Source organism: Podarcis gaigeae (assembly GCF_964106915.1).
Source record: "Podarcis gaigeae genome assembly, chromosome: 3".
Lineage (NCBI taxonomy): Eukaryota > Metazoa > Chordata > Lepidosauria > Squamata > Lacertidae > Podarcis > Podarcis gaigeae.
In genome coordinates, this window is record NC_139680.1 from 49,395,353 (window position 1) to 49,410,396 (window position 15,044).

At 39.8% G+C, this 15,044-nt stretch overlaps 1 protein-coding gene and 1 long non-coding RNA gene across 5 annotated transcripts in view; one reads left to right on the forward strand and one right to left on the reverse strand.

The window, feature by feature from the left end:
- Positions 1-15,044, forward strand: part of PRDM1 (PR/SET domain 1) — a 90,160-nt gene that overhangs the window by 58,305 nt on the left and 16,811 nt on the right. For 3 of the 4 annotated variants that reach the window (XM_083731195.1, XM_083731193.1, XM_083731194.1), the window contains one exon: positions 10,137-10,386. In XM_083731195.1, coding sequence (XP_083587321.1) covers positions 10,204-10,386 — 183 coding nt within the window. In that variant the 5' untranslated portion in view covers positions 10,137-10,203. Of the gene's footprint in view, positions 1-8,123; positions 8,590-10,136; positions 10,387-15,044 lie in introns of those variants that run through there. The other variant, XM_083731192.1, reaches the window with a different exon arrangement.
- Positions 1,942-7,070, reverse strand: LOC310841074. Its single transcript, XR_014562325.1, has 3 exons — positions 6,962-7,070; positions 3,102-3,195; positions 1,942-2,041 (listed from the first exon to the last, which is right to left on the reverse strand). It is a non-coding gene; the product is annotated as an uncharacterized lncRNA (long non-coding RNA).

A 15,044-nucleotide genomic window follows, 5' to 3' on the forward strand; every position in this document is an offset into this window, starting at 1 on the left:
TGGTAGGAATTTGCATCTTGCCTTGTTTAACCACACTTTGTGTGTGTGCTACTAAAACCTTTCAGTGCTAAGCATTAAACAACACTCCTGTTGTACGCAAAAGAAAAATGCTACTGTTCTGTGACAAATGAGTGTTTGGGTGGCACGGGCAGTGAGTTACGTGAGTGATTCTTCTTCTGGCTAGCTGGAGATACTGAATAAATGTGTTTACTTTCTCCCTCCTCCCGTGGTATTTATACTAGTTAATGTGTTGCGCCAGATAAATCTGTTTCCTGAGTCCATCTTTCAGCTCTGTTCTTTTCCTTCCCGGTTGACAAATGGTTTGAGTTTGACACAGTTTTATCAGCTGGGCCCCTGCTGGGTGCTGCTTGCTTTTCCTTTTATCATGGAAAGTAAATTATTTGCAATATTCTAACTAGCAGTTGGCAGGTCCAATTTAGTATGAACTGCCTGTTGTCTTTTCTTTGCAAAGCCCAGTTGTTATCCTAAATGGAAACAAAAGATCCAGGACATTCTCTATTACAAGCTGTTCCTTCCCCCCTCCCCCTTTTTTATTATTATTCGAAAGCACTTCTTCATTTGTTTAGTTAACTAAAGCTTCATATGTTGAAATATAGGCTGGGCTGTCATTTCTAGTAACCTTATCTATAATCTCCATAATTTCTTTGTTTAAAAGTATTGTTGTTTCTAGTACAGAAGTGTGGTGGTGGGGAGCTAGACTAGGATGCAAGTGAAATGGTAAACATAAGTAGGTTTCTTATTTTTATTTTATTAGTAAGCTTCTATTGAAATAGAGAGAGACTACTGACTTATTTTTAAAACATTATTTAAAACAAATGGAGATTAGTACTGTAAAAACATTAGGGGTGATGCTTTCCTGCCCGTCTGACTTGGGCAACTGAAAGAAGCCAGCAAACGGCATTACTGACAGCTTGACTGGGGCAGTGTAGTGGAACTCTCCACTCTCTGCACATGAAAGTATTCCTGGTAAAACTGTAAATGAAATGTTTTGAGAAGCCTGTGACAATTAGGACTCCAGTCCAAGAAATCCAACAACAAGCTGTTGCAAAACATTAAGCCATGCTGCATGGGGAAATAAAATAGAAGTCTCTTCTATCAGCTCTCCTAGCATAAGAAGGTGGAGGAAGAGGCACTTAAGAAATAAGAGGGTAGAATGCTGCTAACTCGGAAATAGGCATTAGTTCCAAGATTATTCTCCAAAGTATGTTCAGATGTAAATAAATTTATAGAATTTTTAAGAGCAGTAGGCATTCCTACAACCATATTTTCTTATTCCTGTGCTGCCAAACCCAGGCACCCTGAAATTATTAATTGAGCTCTGCAAGAGGATTAATTATTCTGTTTTGAATCTAGTAGATGCAGATATACAAAGTTTCCTCTGCTATTATGCACACAAACAAACATAAATAATTACCTGTCTTGTGAGAACTATATGAAAGGCCTAGGATTCAATTTGCTGAAAGGCAGCACTCCTAGCTCCACTTACTGGGAGTAAACCCCATTTAAATTCAGCACGTCTTTCTTCTGAGTAGGTATGGTTAGAACTGCAGTGTTTGTTAGCATAACAGTATTCTTATGTATATAGCTTATCGGAAGAATAATGCACTCAAAAAAACCTATATAATCTAGCTGAACACACACATACCAGTGAATGGATAGAAGTAAAATCTCAAAGTGTGTGGGTGGTGTATGAAAACACACACACACACACACACACACACACACACGAGTGTACCGGGCAAATTTGGCAGCCAGTATTGGTCAGACAATATGGCTTGTCATTGTGCATGTGCTCCACTTGTTGAGCTTTTAATAACAAAAAGTACAGTTTAATCACAATTTTGCCAAAGTGGCAAAATTGGCTGCTGTTTGCAGATTAGAATATTGTTTGGTGTTACAGAAATATTATCCTAGTGCTGAGTTCTGATGTTTTCTCTTTTCCTCTCTGCTAACACTCCTCTGTGCTTTTGGAGGAGGCGGGAAGGGGTGGAGAGAGGTCCAGATGGGAAGAAAACAGGTCCTGAAAAGACCACATAGGAACTAGGTCAGGTACTCTGGAGATTAAAGAAGCATGCTTCATCCCTGTGTGCAGGAGGCAGGGACAAGCAGCACACAATTACAAGGAATTAGAACAGCAACAAGTAGTTCAGATTTATCAGCTTTAATTGTCTATTGTCAGGACAGAGCTGCTCTTGTAGATCAGGCTGCTGCCAGTGCCTTAATACCTCTAATGGACTCTCCATTGTGGGATTATCTCTTCTAGGGGACAGTGTCTTTCTTTAAAAGTTGTTGTTTTGGGAGATGCAAAAGAAGTAAAAATAAAAAACAAAAACAGGCCTGGCCTTTTGGTAGTCTCCAACATACACACACACACACACACACCACTTCCTTGACATGTTGTCTTCTTAAGGAAGTCAGGATGAAGACCCTTGTGATGCCTTTCTGTCAGCAACCTGTATTCTTTTGCTGGAACTGAGAAACACCTATTTGAACATTAACCTTCCTTAGGTCAACCTTACTCAATGAGCCCCAGTGGGAAAACAATAGCCTGTTGATAATCGAGCAGATAAGCAGAGATGCATCATTATAAAGGGGGAGTGGGAGGGAAGGAGGGCTCTCGGTTCTCTTTGTTTTAAAAGCTTTCCTGGATTTTGCAAAGCAAACATTTACAACATTTGGAAAGAAGGATAAGGTGTCAGCTATTTAATGAGAACAGATGAAATTTTTGTTTTTATACATGCCAGTTTGACTGGATTGAAAGGGTGCAACCACCATTGTCAGATAGGTAGGAAGTGAAAACCACCTCTCCAGAGAATGAGGAAAAGGGATAACTTTCTTAGAGTAAGAAAATGTGATCAATGTTAATGGAGTGCCCTTAGGAATTAAGGCAATCGTTTTCTAAAGAGTATCTTTTGTTGTTTCATTCTGCTTAAGGATTGGTTTTTAGGAGTAAGTGATGTTCATAAGTGCATTTCAGCTAGGAGATTGTATAATGTTATTTCAAGAGACACTAAGGCATGCACTTACTTAAAAACAAATAGCAATTGCAAAACTCCTTAAGGTCACCACTTATTACTCACCACTAAATGTAATGCAGCCACACCTCTTCAACCATTGATCACACTTTTAGTTCTAAGAAGTCTTTGTGCCTGTTCTCTTCCTTTGTTGCCAACCCTGTTTTAAAACAAAATGAAACAAAATGTACAGTGTAAATCATCATAACATCTTCAATTAATTAAGTCAGTTCAATGGATAGAAACATGTCCTGAGTTCAAATTACAGCTACTGCATGTACTTTGCAGGTGGCTTTGGAAAAGCTGCCGTATATTAACTTTGATTGTCTATCTGTAAAGGGGGGAGAATATTTGATAGAAGAAGCTATAAACAAATATTAAGAAGTGTATGTACATTGGTATGATTAATGACTGATTATATAGCCATTACATTAGGATCCCTAATGCCACACCTGCTTGTTCATCCAGTGGGCAATATTGAGAAAGGAGATACAAAACTTTACCTGTATTTATTCAGAGCTAACTGATAAACCTAAGCATTTTCTGTTAGTTATTTGGTTTCTAGAATCCCTTTAAGAAGGGAATGAATGTTAAACTAAGTGGAATTTAGCTAGTACTGGGTATTCCAGGAAGAAGTTACAATGCTTTGCACATTCATTTAGACTCACAATGAGGCAGGAGAAGGATCGTATATATTATAATAAAGCTAGCTCTCCCCCTGGATTGCTACCTCTGGGACATTTAGTATCTTTCCATGGGTGGAAAGAAAATAGCCAGTAGCATTGTCCCACAAATGCTTGCATGCTGCAGGCAACATCTATTGTTGCATAAGTGGACTTGCCCTCTTTCTCTGCCCCCCCCACCCCAAATCAGCTCCAGAGGGCCCCACAACCCCGGTGGTCATCCTGCATGATTTGACTTTTCTCATGCAACCCTTTAGCACAAGGTGTAAAAAGCAATTCAGTGACATCTTCCACATCCAGATGGCAGCCTCTGACTTCAACATATGGCAAGGAATAAGATAAATAACGTAGCATCATGCACATTTTTTTCTTTCAAAAATGAGGTGGGTGTTGACACTGTATAATACTAATAATAAACCTTAGGTAAATTTGGAATGCACTCTTATTCTTCATCTAAAAAGCTGCTTTCTCAAGAAAGCATCCTGGAGTACTATTGCTCTCAAGCTGACATTTGAAGTGTGCAGAGCATTTTGTTGTTGCCAGATTTGGTGGGGCCTGAAGTGACCAGATTAATTTTCCTCACGCAAGGGAACGAACCATGTACACTACCTTATAGTCCTTGGAAGAAAAAACGGGATATAAATGCAATAATAAATTGGAGGAGAGTACATTAGGATTTGTTTTTTAAGCATGTCACATTGTAAAAGGCATGCATCGGTGCCTTTATCCTCATTTTTAGGATCATGATCTGGTTGCCTCCCAAATGTTTACAGCCATAACAATGCCAATATGGAGGAGGAGGAAAATGAAGGGATTTGTTGCTTCTGTTGATGTGGTCATTCTGTCACTGACCACCTTTGTGTAAGAAGGGGGAGGATGTGAAAATAGCTGTGTGTTCATCTTTGGGGCACTTCAAGGCCCCTAAAGAAAGTTTCTCCAGCCATTTCCCAGGTGCATTGCACTCTTGGTCCTGCTACCCCCCCCCCCTTTTTAAATTATGTATATGTATAGGCATAAAAAAATGTTGAAGAAAACAGCAGCTGCAGCTGAAGCTTGAGTAGCATCAGTTTACTGTGGAGCTAGAGTGGCTGATACCATCAAAGGAAGTGGGGTGGGGGTGAAGAGAGAGAGAGTTTCTGACATCAGCGCCTGTTGGAGCCATTCATGATTTGCTGCTGGACTGCAAGCTATTGCACAGAGAGAGAGAGAGAGAGAGAGAGAGAGAGAGAGAGACCTGTCTCAGAAATGCTGACTAATAAGGTAGTTGAGGTTTTCTGTGAGCAAAGAGGGGAAAATGAAAATGATTAAAAAGTCCTTTTTCTGAAATGAACAACACTGAGACTGCAATTTCTAGATGACAGCACCTACTGCTATGAGAGAATCCTATGCAAAAACAAAAAAAACTGCCAGTCAAGTCACTCACACCTTGATAAATATAGGTACAAGCACACATTTGTGCGCGCACACAAGTCATGAAATCATTGGTTGTGTGCATATATAAGGGACAGAAGCTATGTCCTATTTGCCCCCTTTAATCTGATATGTTTGCTATGTAATGTGTTCATCTTCACTTTGTTTTGCTGAAGATACTGATATTCTGATCCAGTACTTTTACTAAGAAGGACCTACGTACATATGAAGCCTTGGGTGGGGGGAATGTCACTAAAAAGCTTTAATCCCTTCTGAACAGTCACAGTTAGTGTTATGCAGTTCTTGCAACTCTCCATGATACAGTGGTACCTCGGGTTACAGACGCTTCGGGTTACAGACTCTGCTAACCAGAAAGTGGTTGCTCCAGGTTAAGAACTTTGCCCCAGGATAAGAACGGAAGTCGCGCGACAGTGATGCAGCGGCAGCAAGAGGCCCCATTAGCGAAAGCACGCCTCAGGTTAAGAACCATTTCAGGTTAAGAACGGACCTCTGGAACGAATTAAGTTCTTAACCTGAGGTACCACTGTACACTGATGACAATGTAATCACAAGGCAAAAGGGGCAGGGGGAAGTGGTGTGTCTCATTTTTCATTGCGGCATCACATATGAGCTCCACCTTTTATATAAAATTTCCTTAAATTTTTTTAACTAGCATATATGGTTTTCTCCCACCACTACTGTGGTAGGTTAGTCTAGCATATATTGAATGGCTGAACAGAGATTGGATCCTAAGTGTCCTTAGTCCTAGTGTAACTCAGGTATGTGCGTAGGAGCAGTAACTGCAACTGTGCTCTACAATGGTAATTAATGCTGTGCCGGCAGCTCGCTTTTGTACTCTGCTGCATATCATCAGTGCCCACACAATCAATGGTGGGCAAACAGAGTTTAGCCTTCCAACACCCACCATCATTGTTTCAATCAAATGAAAAGCAAAATAGCTATTTCATGATAGGCAAGAAGAATCACCATTCTTTTTTAGTGATGGGCAGAAAAAGCCTGCGTTGAAAAGCTGTTTGTTAATAATTTTGTTTTTGTAATTTCTGCTTTTTATTTTTAAATTACCAGGGACCTAGAAAGCTCTGAGACATATCCATGTCAAAGTGAGACTTATATCTTGGTATAGTGGGTGGGGTAGACAGCTTCAGTATGACTACATTGTTTTTCCACTCCATGTGAAGTGACTCAGGCCACTTCATGTTACATGAGTTGCATGTTCACTGCTTCTGTACGACAAGTTCTGCTGCTTATTAGCAGCAACATTTATAGGAAGCTGTCATGCCAGTTGCCATGGATATCTGAGGTTGCCCTCAGTGACATGGTGGGAAGAAACCATGTCAGTCACATGATTTACACAATATGTTCCCACAGATGTTATGGGAGCAATAGACAGAAACTGATCTCTGGCCACCCTGAATGAAAACAGACAACCATCAGCTGTGGGGTGGTCATTTTAATTTATACTCCTGATTTGGAGAGCTAGCCATCTGTAACTTCCAGCCATGGGATAAAGCTGAGGTTATAAAGATCCCTCCCCAAATCAATGTATTTCTGAGTAGCTACAGGAATGTGTTGGTGCGTGGGTTACCATATATCTATAGGCCACAGACTTACTATGTCAATGCTGAGTATGTTTTTAAGTAGCCTCTATTGTTGTTAATAGTCCTCTGATTCTATCTCAGCATCAGTTAATTACCCAAGTCAAGGTGGCCAGATTTCTTTGCTTTAAACAAATGTTTCTTCCCACTGCATATCCAATTACCTTTATACCCATCAGCGTGATGCCCTTACCACCTTTCTTGTGGAATTACGTACCAGTAACAGTTAAGCCAGGACACTTGTTTGGCGCTGTTGTCCTACTTATGTCCAACGGTATGAGTACTTCTCTATTAGAAGATGCCAAAGGTCTTTACACAGATATGTACTATTCTCAGTACTGTGTCACCTAGAATGACATATAATCCCTTTCACCTTCTTCTGCAAGAACTTCAGGAGGGTGATGGTATGGTGTATGCATCAGACAGAATGGACATTTCTTCGAACAATGCAGATTTCCATATAGACAGGTAGTTGTGTTTTGCATTTTTATAGCAAGTCAAAACAAGTTTCTGCCCACGTAAGAGGAAAGGCATGATGATGATAATAATAATAATAAAAAAAACATGTCTGCTGATGTGATGTAAAAAGGAAAAGTAGGAGACTTGTCCTTTGGTGAACTGACTGGGTGATGTTTGTAATATTGTGAGTGACTATAATTGGAACTATGCATCATCATAACTGTTGTGAGCTGCAGGATTCCTCAATGAAGGACAAGGACCACTGAAGGAAGTTAGGCATCTGGTTTGTTTGGTAATGAGAAATAGGAATGCAAGGTCTGTGCGCTTAATAATAAACAAACAGGACACTGTATGCCATCATCACAGGATGTCCTTCCTTCAAGGCAATTCACTAACAGGGAGAGGAGGAAAAAGAAACAGCACATGTTCCTTTTAATTATATTCACACCAATACTTCTTTGATCAGCAACATGCTCTTTAAGTGATTGTGTCTAATGAAAGCATCACTGATGGAACTTTTCTTTCTGTTAGCATATGACCCATTCTCTCTTAAAGCAGGGACAGGCTTAGTTTCCACTTTGAAATGATGCACTTTTAAAATAGTGCAAAGTTAAGGCTGAAATCTTACATTCACTTACCTTGGAGCAAGTCCTGTTGGACTCAGTGGGGCTTGCTTTTCAGTAGACATGTGTAAGATTACCTTGTAAAATATAAAACTACTCAGAATTGTAAGAAAATATGCAACCTGGAGAACAATATTGTTGTAAATACTTTTTTTTTTTGGAAATTGTAAGCATGTTTGTTCGAAAAATGCCCAGTTAAAATAAACAGATTTAAGCACTAGGTCATAGTTTCTAGTATTACACCACCAAATGTTTGTCCTTTTCAATGTGAGTTAAGCTGGATGCCAGCAGAATGTTAGCAGACACACGTGTTAACAGGAAAAACTGTATTGGTGTGATCTGCTGAAAGGAAAAATTCCTTCTGACTGGATCAGAGTTTCATTGGATATACCTGTGTGAGTTACAGGTATAGCCCCACCTCCTGCTCTTGGCAGCCGTGACTGTGAGTAAATCAGATGAGTGGCTAATAGGAAACCTGAAACAGGGAGGAGAAAGGAAGAGTCTGTTTGGTTAACACAGACTGAAAGTATCGTAACATTCAGCCCTCCAGTGTTTCAAAGAAGTTGAAGCAGTAAGTGCAGCAGCACCTGTCTGACAGTAAAGACAGAGCCAGAAGCAGAAGCAGCAGCAGAAGAAGCAGCTAGCTCTATTGGTATTACTTGAACCCGGCCAGTGGAAGAAGTAATGTTTACTCTGTAGATATGTGTGAGACTTACCTGAAACGTCGTGCTGCCAGCTGGAATTATTTGTGGACTGTACCTTGGTAAGAAATTTTCTTCCTACTCCTGTCCGGGAGACAGATGATTTTAGAGCTCTTTTGAATGGAGACGGCAAACCTGTTAAGGTTCTCCTTGGAGACTTTCTCTTTAAGTTCGAGAGACCTTTGTTTTTATGATGATTAATTCTTTCACTGCTAGTGGCAACTGCCGGTTCACTGAGTTTCAGTATTAGTTCTCTTGTCATAGCCTACAAAGTGGTAAAGGTATTGTTCAGATTGTACTAAGGTTTGATCTCATCAAGCCCATTAAAAGCACCGAATGAAGAACTATTAAATCTGCTCAATGCTGTGAGGAAGTGTGGAATTAAGTTGATAACTTTGTTCTTCCAAACACTTCATCTTCTGAAAAACACTTCTTTGAGTTGGAAATATGACCCTGCTTTACTCAGATACAAATGAAAATCTCTGGTAGGATTAGCAGTACAATGCTGGAGCCTAAAGCCTTTGTTTTGGAAAATGCTGTAGTTTAATCCAGTAACTTTATACCTGGGGAAACAAAATGATATGTTAACACTATCTTTTTAATGGGTAAGTAAAACTTAATTCTGTAAGTGTGTTCTTCTGATATTTAGTTTTTCCACAGAATACTATTACTCCACTTCTTTTAAAATATGTTCTTTTCTGAATGAGAGTAGAACACAAAGAGTACGTGCTAACATTTATAGGAACCCTAAAAAAAAGTATTTTCCTGATATTGTAGACGGGGAACTGAAGCAGAGGGGAGGCTTGCCTGTGGAGAGTACATGGCTGAGGTTTGAAATAGTGAGCCAATGCCATACAGCATATCTAATGCAGTTCAATCCCTATATTGATGGTAGATTTTGCACTTTGTATTTAATTCTGTTGGAAGGCACAGAAAACAACACTACTGTATTTTTGTCTCTTTCTGATCCAAGTGAATATTTCTAGTTATTTCAGACTGGCTGTTTTCAGACTGATGTTGGTAGGATACAGTCTCCCTCAGCTGTCTGTGTCAGAGGATAAGAGGATGTCAATAGAGGGGAGGGGAGCGTTGTTTTTGAAAGTTGTTTGTGTGTTAGAAGCCGGTGGGAAAGTTCAGCCTTCCCCATTTGGAAAAGGCAAGCCTGTGTTCCGCTCGTCCAACGTGCACTTTCCATTTTTAGCCCATTCAGACGCAGACAGCAGTTCCTTCCTTTTCCTTTCCTTGTTTATGACACTTTTCCAAGGCAGCTTTTCCACAGGCTCTTTTGCACACAAAGCCTTGAATCTGCAGATTCATCCCCCCACCCCTACCGTTCAGATACTGAGGGAAGGTTCTAAAGAGGTGTGCACAGGTGCTGTTCTCAGACACGCTTTTCCTATTACTTTTTGTGACTTTGTTATTTTTACCAGCCCCAGCTCTTGAAAGCATTCCTTCAGGGAAGGCAGCTCAATTTATAGGGTATAGGGTATATGGTGTCAGTCCTCAGCTATCCCACTAATGCCATCTATTTGCCAATAGACAGCATTTAGGTCACAATGCTAGAGGTGCTGAGAAAGGAATGGGAAGTAAATTTTCTTTTCTTTTCCAGGCTGCCACACTGTGTAGCTCGTATATTGTGAATCCCAGAGCAGTGAAGAAAAGGACCAGAGTTGATAATGAAAATGGACATGAAGGATGCTGACATGACTCTATGGACAGAGGCTGAATTTGAAGACAAGTGTACCTACATTGTAAATGATCACCCCATGGAGCCCAACACAGAAGGCTGCAATGTAACCCAGGCTGAGTCTTCCTTGCCAAGGAACTTGATTTTCAAATATGCAGGACATGGCAAAGAGGTAAGAACATGTTTGCAAAGGATGATTCAAACCTGGTAGCCAGATCACATTGTTCTTGGAAGTGGGTTTGTCTTCTTGATTTCTACATTCTATAATGTTTGGGTGTCATGGCTTTCCAAGGTTCACCCCTAGAAATACACCTGGAGAAAATACCTTCTGCACAGGAAAGCACAAACATCTCCAATCTGCCATAAATCGACTAATGTCTGCGTTGCTAAATAGACAAGAATGTTACTTAATTTAGGAATGGAAATTTCTAAAGGTTGTCTTGTAGATCCGGGTTCTAATCATACCTATCTGTAGGAGAGAACAACATTCTCTACTCCTGATCAGGTAGTGAAATACTATGGTTGCATTGAAATGGGTTGCTTTTCCTTGAATTATTAGACAAAGGTGTGTTTTTTAATAGGCTTATTGTATCAGTTCTTTATAGGGTTCCAGGAAGAAAGGATGATGTTAAGGCCAGGTCATTAAATAAGTAGCCTGTATTTATGTGACTTGTTTATCTAGGGCAGCGCACCTTTATTTGTAGCTGGACGCACAGGTATATTTCAGTCCATGTCTCTGGAGTGGGTACATTCTTTGTTGTTGTTTCAGAAGGGCTGGAAAAAATTATCCCGGATGAGCAATTGGTTGCCTGTTTATTCCTTCATATAGAGTAGCTATTATAGCTAGGCGTGAAGTTCAGCTAGTTAATAATGGTAGGGATGGCCCATCATTTTTGTCCCTGTCCTGCAACTTGTGGTGGAACAGCTATAACCTGTGCTGCTACTGTGGCTAAATAAACTGACCACGGAGCTAAGGGAGGGTGTAAATTCATTCCTTTCTAGTTATTAAATGTATCCTCCTACAACAAACAGCATGGAAAGGCTTGCATGTAGAAAGGGGACCAGAACTTAAACTGATATAAACTGGATCCGGATGTCACAGTTTTGGGGAATGACCAGGAAACTTGTAATAGGCTAGTTATCTCTATGGTCTTGCATTATTTCACACTCCCATATATCCCAATTAAATGATTAGCTATGAGAAACAGAATTAGAAGCTTTAAAATGTACCTAGTATATACCGTGCATATGACTTAAGTGGGGATACTGTGAAACTCTTGACAAATGGCACTTAATTGATCAGCCTGAGCATCAGCTAATATGTAGGAAGCAGCTAACGTCATTTTTCTGTGCTAGGGTGGCCTTGCTTGCTTGGTTTGATCTTCTTTGCCACATTACAAGCTGGCTGAAAAAACTTTTTTAAAATTGCTGGCTTTGTATTGGCAAACATAAATATGTGTAAATAATGGGATTGGATCCAGAGTTAAGCACAGAGCTAGCTGACATTCCTGCTTGCCGTTGCAACCCACCCCCCTGCCCCCAAAAATGCTTCACCAAGAGCTCTGAGCCTCTGCTGAGTGGGATGGACTGTGGGAGAATGGGGGTCCCCCAAAATGAGGCAGAAGCACCTTCCACCTGTGGGAGTTCCACTTATGGAAGGTACCATGGCATTATTTTTTTTGGGGGGGGGGAATCCCCCTTCCCCCATAGCCCATTCGTCAGAGGCTCCTAATCCTCAGTAGAGCTTTTTGGGGTCCTGTGGTTTGCTGTAGGGAATAGGAAGTCCAACTCCCATTTACTCTTTTATATACACTTAACTCTGAGAATACTGGGTTGCATATGTCTTACTACACACAGGTCTGGAACTACTGCCGAGGCTGTTTTGAACAGTACTTTAAGTTCTTGAAAGGTTTGTGGTTGTTTCTCATAATTAGCTACTTATCTGGATTCTTCTAAGGAATTTGGATAGCCAGTATCCTCATTTGATTTCATTATAGTCTCCTTTGTCAAGTGAAAAGTTAGCAGAAGGAAATATTTATTCTTCCTTGATTCCATGCCCTCACACTCCCTTTAGAATTGAGATGTCTGTAACTTTCTTCATTATGTGTTGCCACAGATTTAACTCTGCTTTGCAGCCTTTACCATGTTCCTTTTCACATTCTCATAATTGTCATTTGATCGGCAGGGTGGGGCAGGGGGCTAAGATCAAGAGATGGTGAGTTGCCCAATCTTGTGGCTAGCCCCAGATCAAAATCCAATAATCTGTTTACTGGTCTGGATTTCAGCTGATTCATTAATGGAAAACAAAATAAGAGAAACTTGCTCTGCTTTCAAGAATAATGCCAGAAATAACTCAATAAATCTAATACTTACTCCTCATTTACAAAGAAATGGTTGGAGAACAGCATCTTTTATACAGGCATGGGCTAAACAAAGCTTTTGGTAGATTTTGGTAGGCTCAATTTGCACAAATAAACATTCTCTGTCATAATATTTTTGAGAGATTACTCAAATATCACCTCATGTAATTATGTAAGTAATGAGCTGATTTAATGGAGAAAAACATGCTTATGAAATATTAATGCTGTCATTTACAGCTGTAGTTAGAGTAATGTTCCGAGATACACCTGTGTTGTGTATGTGCACCTGCATGTGCTTGGATTGTATTTTTTTTACCAATCCTAGAACCTCATCTTTCCATGAAGGCTTGTCATATGCTTGGAGATTATGTAGTGGTATCATTTTAAAGTGACTGACTTCAGTTCTTATTTTTTGAGGCTTTGTTTATCTATATAGAAACATTCACTGTAAGGTATATTCAGCTGTTTGATCACAGCTAAATAATTTAATTCAAGTGAAATTGGATAAATTGTTGGACATATGATCTGTGTTGTAACTACTCCTAAATCTTATTTATTTATACTATTTCTATGACACCTATTGGGTGAATCTCCCCAAATGATTTCTGGTTGTTGTTGTTGTTGTTTTAAAAAAGATCAACGATAAAATACTGAAAGCAGGCTAGGGGCGGTGGAGGGGGGGGGGAGCTAATACACATTGAAAAGCCTGGGTAAATAGGTGTTTGCCTTGCCTGTAAAATAAAACAGAGATGGGACTAAGCAGGCCTTCTTCGGGAGAACATTCTAAGCCAAGGCTGCTATGACAGAGAAAGCTCTATTGAGGGGTCATCATGAAGAACCTACAGAGTAGCTTCCAGTGAGGACTTTAATACCTGGATAGAATCATGTGGGAGAAAGCATTCATTTGAGTTATATTAGGTCCCACTATTTAAGGCTTTAAAAGTCAAAGCCAGCACCTTGAATTGGGTCCAGAAACCACTGCAGCTATTTTAAGAGTAGTGAGATGTGCTCCACATACATTGCCCCAGTATATTCTAGTTGCTGTATTTTGTACTAACTGCACTTTATGAGCTGTCTTCAAAGGTTATCCCACATAAAACACATTTTATTTATTACATGGCATTTACATCTTACCTTGGTGCACATTGTTCTCCCACTCATCATTTAATCCCCACAACAGCCCTATGAATTAGGCTAGGCTGAGAAGCAGTGTTAGATTTTTATATACATAAAATTTATCAAGGTGGCTTGAAGAAAGTCAGTATTTAAACCTTTATATAACATAGTATGCTGACCCGTGAGCTAGACATCCATCACTTACGTGCCTTCTTTATGTATAAAAGGATAGCTGCTAATGCTGTTGCTATGTGTATTTGTGAAAAGGAAACAATAAGAAAACATTTCCTCTCGCTCCACCCTTCTAAAAAGAATAAATTATAGGATGTAGGCCCTCTTTTCAGCTGCATCATTCTTTCAGTCACTGTAGCTGAAAAACAAAAGAACGAAAGTTTTCATTGTTCAAAACAACATGCTAAGTGAACAAGTCATCATGGTAATACTGGGGAAGTGGAAGTTAAATTAACAGGGAGTTAAAATTAAATCATTCTTTCTCAACACCTGGCTGTCAATCCAGTTCCTACTTGTTTGGTTAAGTATTGTTTGATTCAGTATTATGTTAGGGCCCACTAAAATAGTAATAGCATGTGTGTTTAACTACATACATACTGCTCTTGATGGCAGTTATTTCTAAAGCTATTTTTAAGAAAGAAAGAACTCTTCAGGAGACATATTCCCATTTCTTTCTCCTTAAAAATAAAAAAGAATTGGAGAGAAAACTATGGGGTACCATTTCTTGTCCAGAGGCTCCCATCACGCCAGGTTGTGCTCTATGGCACAGGCTACTGACAGAGACAAATGTAGTGAAATAGCTGAAAGGTCAGGGATGCCCATAAAGTATCTTTGGAAGTGGCTTCTGTCAGGACAGATGAAGAACGAGAGAACTGAATCTTTTCAACTGCACACTGAAGTGTTTATAGAAGGCATACAGTAGCTCTGGCAATAATTCATTAGGACCCTGGTCAGTTCCAACAGTTGTTTTCTTCCTGAGTTCCGAAAATGTGTCATCTTTTTAAAGGGCCTTTTAAACACCACTTGAGTAAAGAAGTAATTCTGTAGCTTGTATACCTGAAGTACTAGTAAAAGCACAGCAAGGATCTTCTTACAAACCAGGATGAATTGGAATATTAGGGGTCCTGTTGCTTTCTGATAGTAAAGAAACAGCTGCCTCTCTCTTTGTAGTTGGCTTTCAGCTGACTGTCACAGGATGACGCTGGTGTCGTTATGCCACATACCATGTTAAACTCACTAGGCAGGGGAACACGTTAACTCCACCTTTTAGTGCTATGGAACTCTGGCTTTATATACTTCAAGTATGTAATTCCTAAGCACTGAGGAATAATTGGGTAGTATT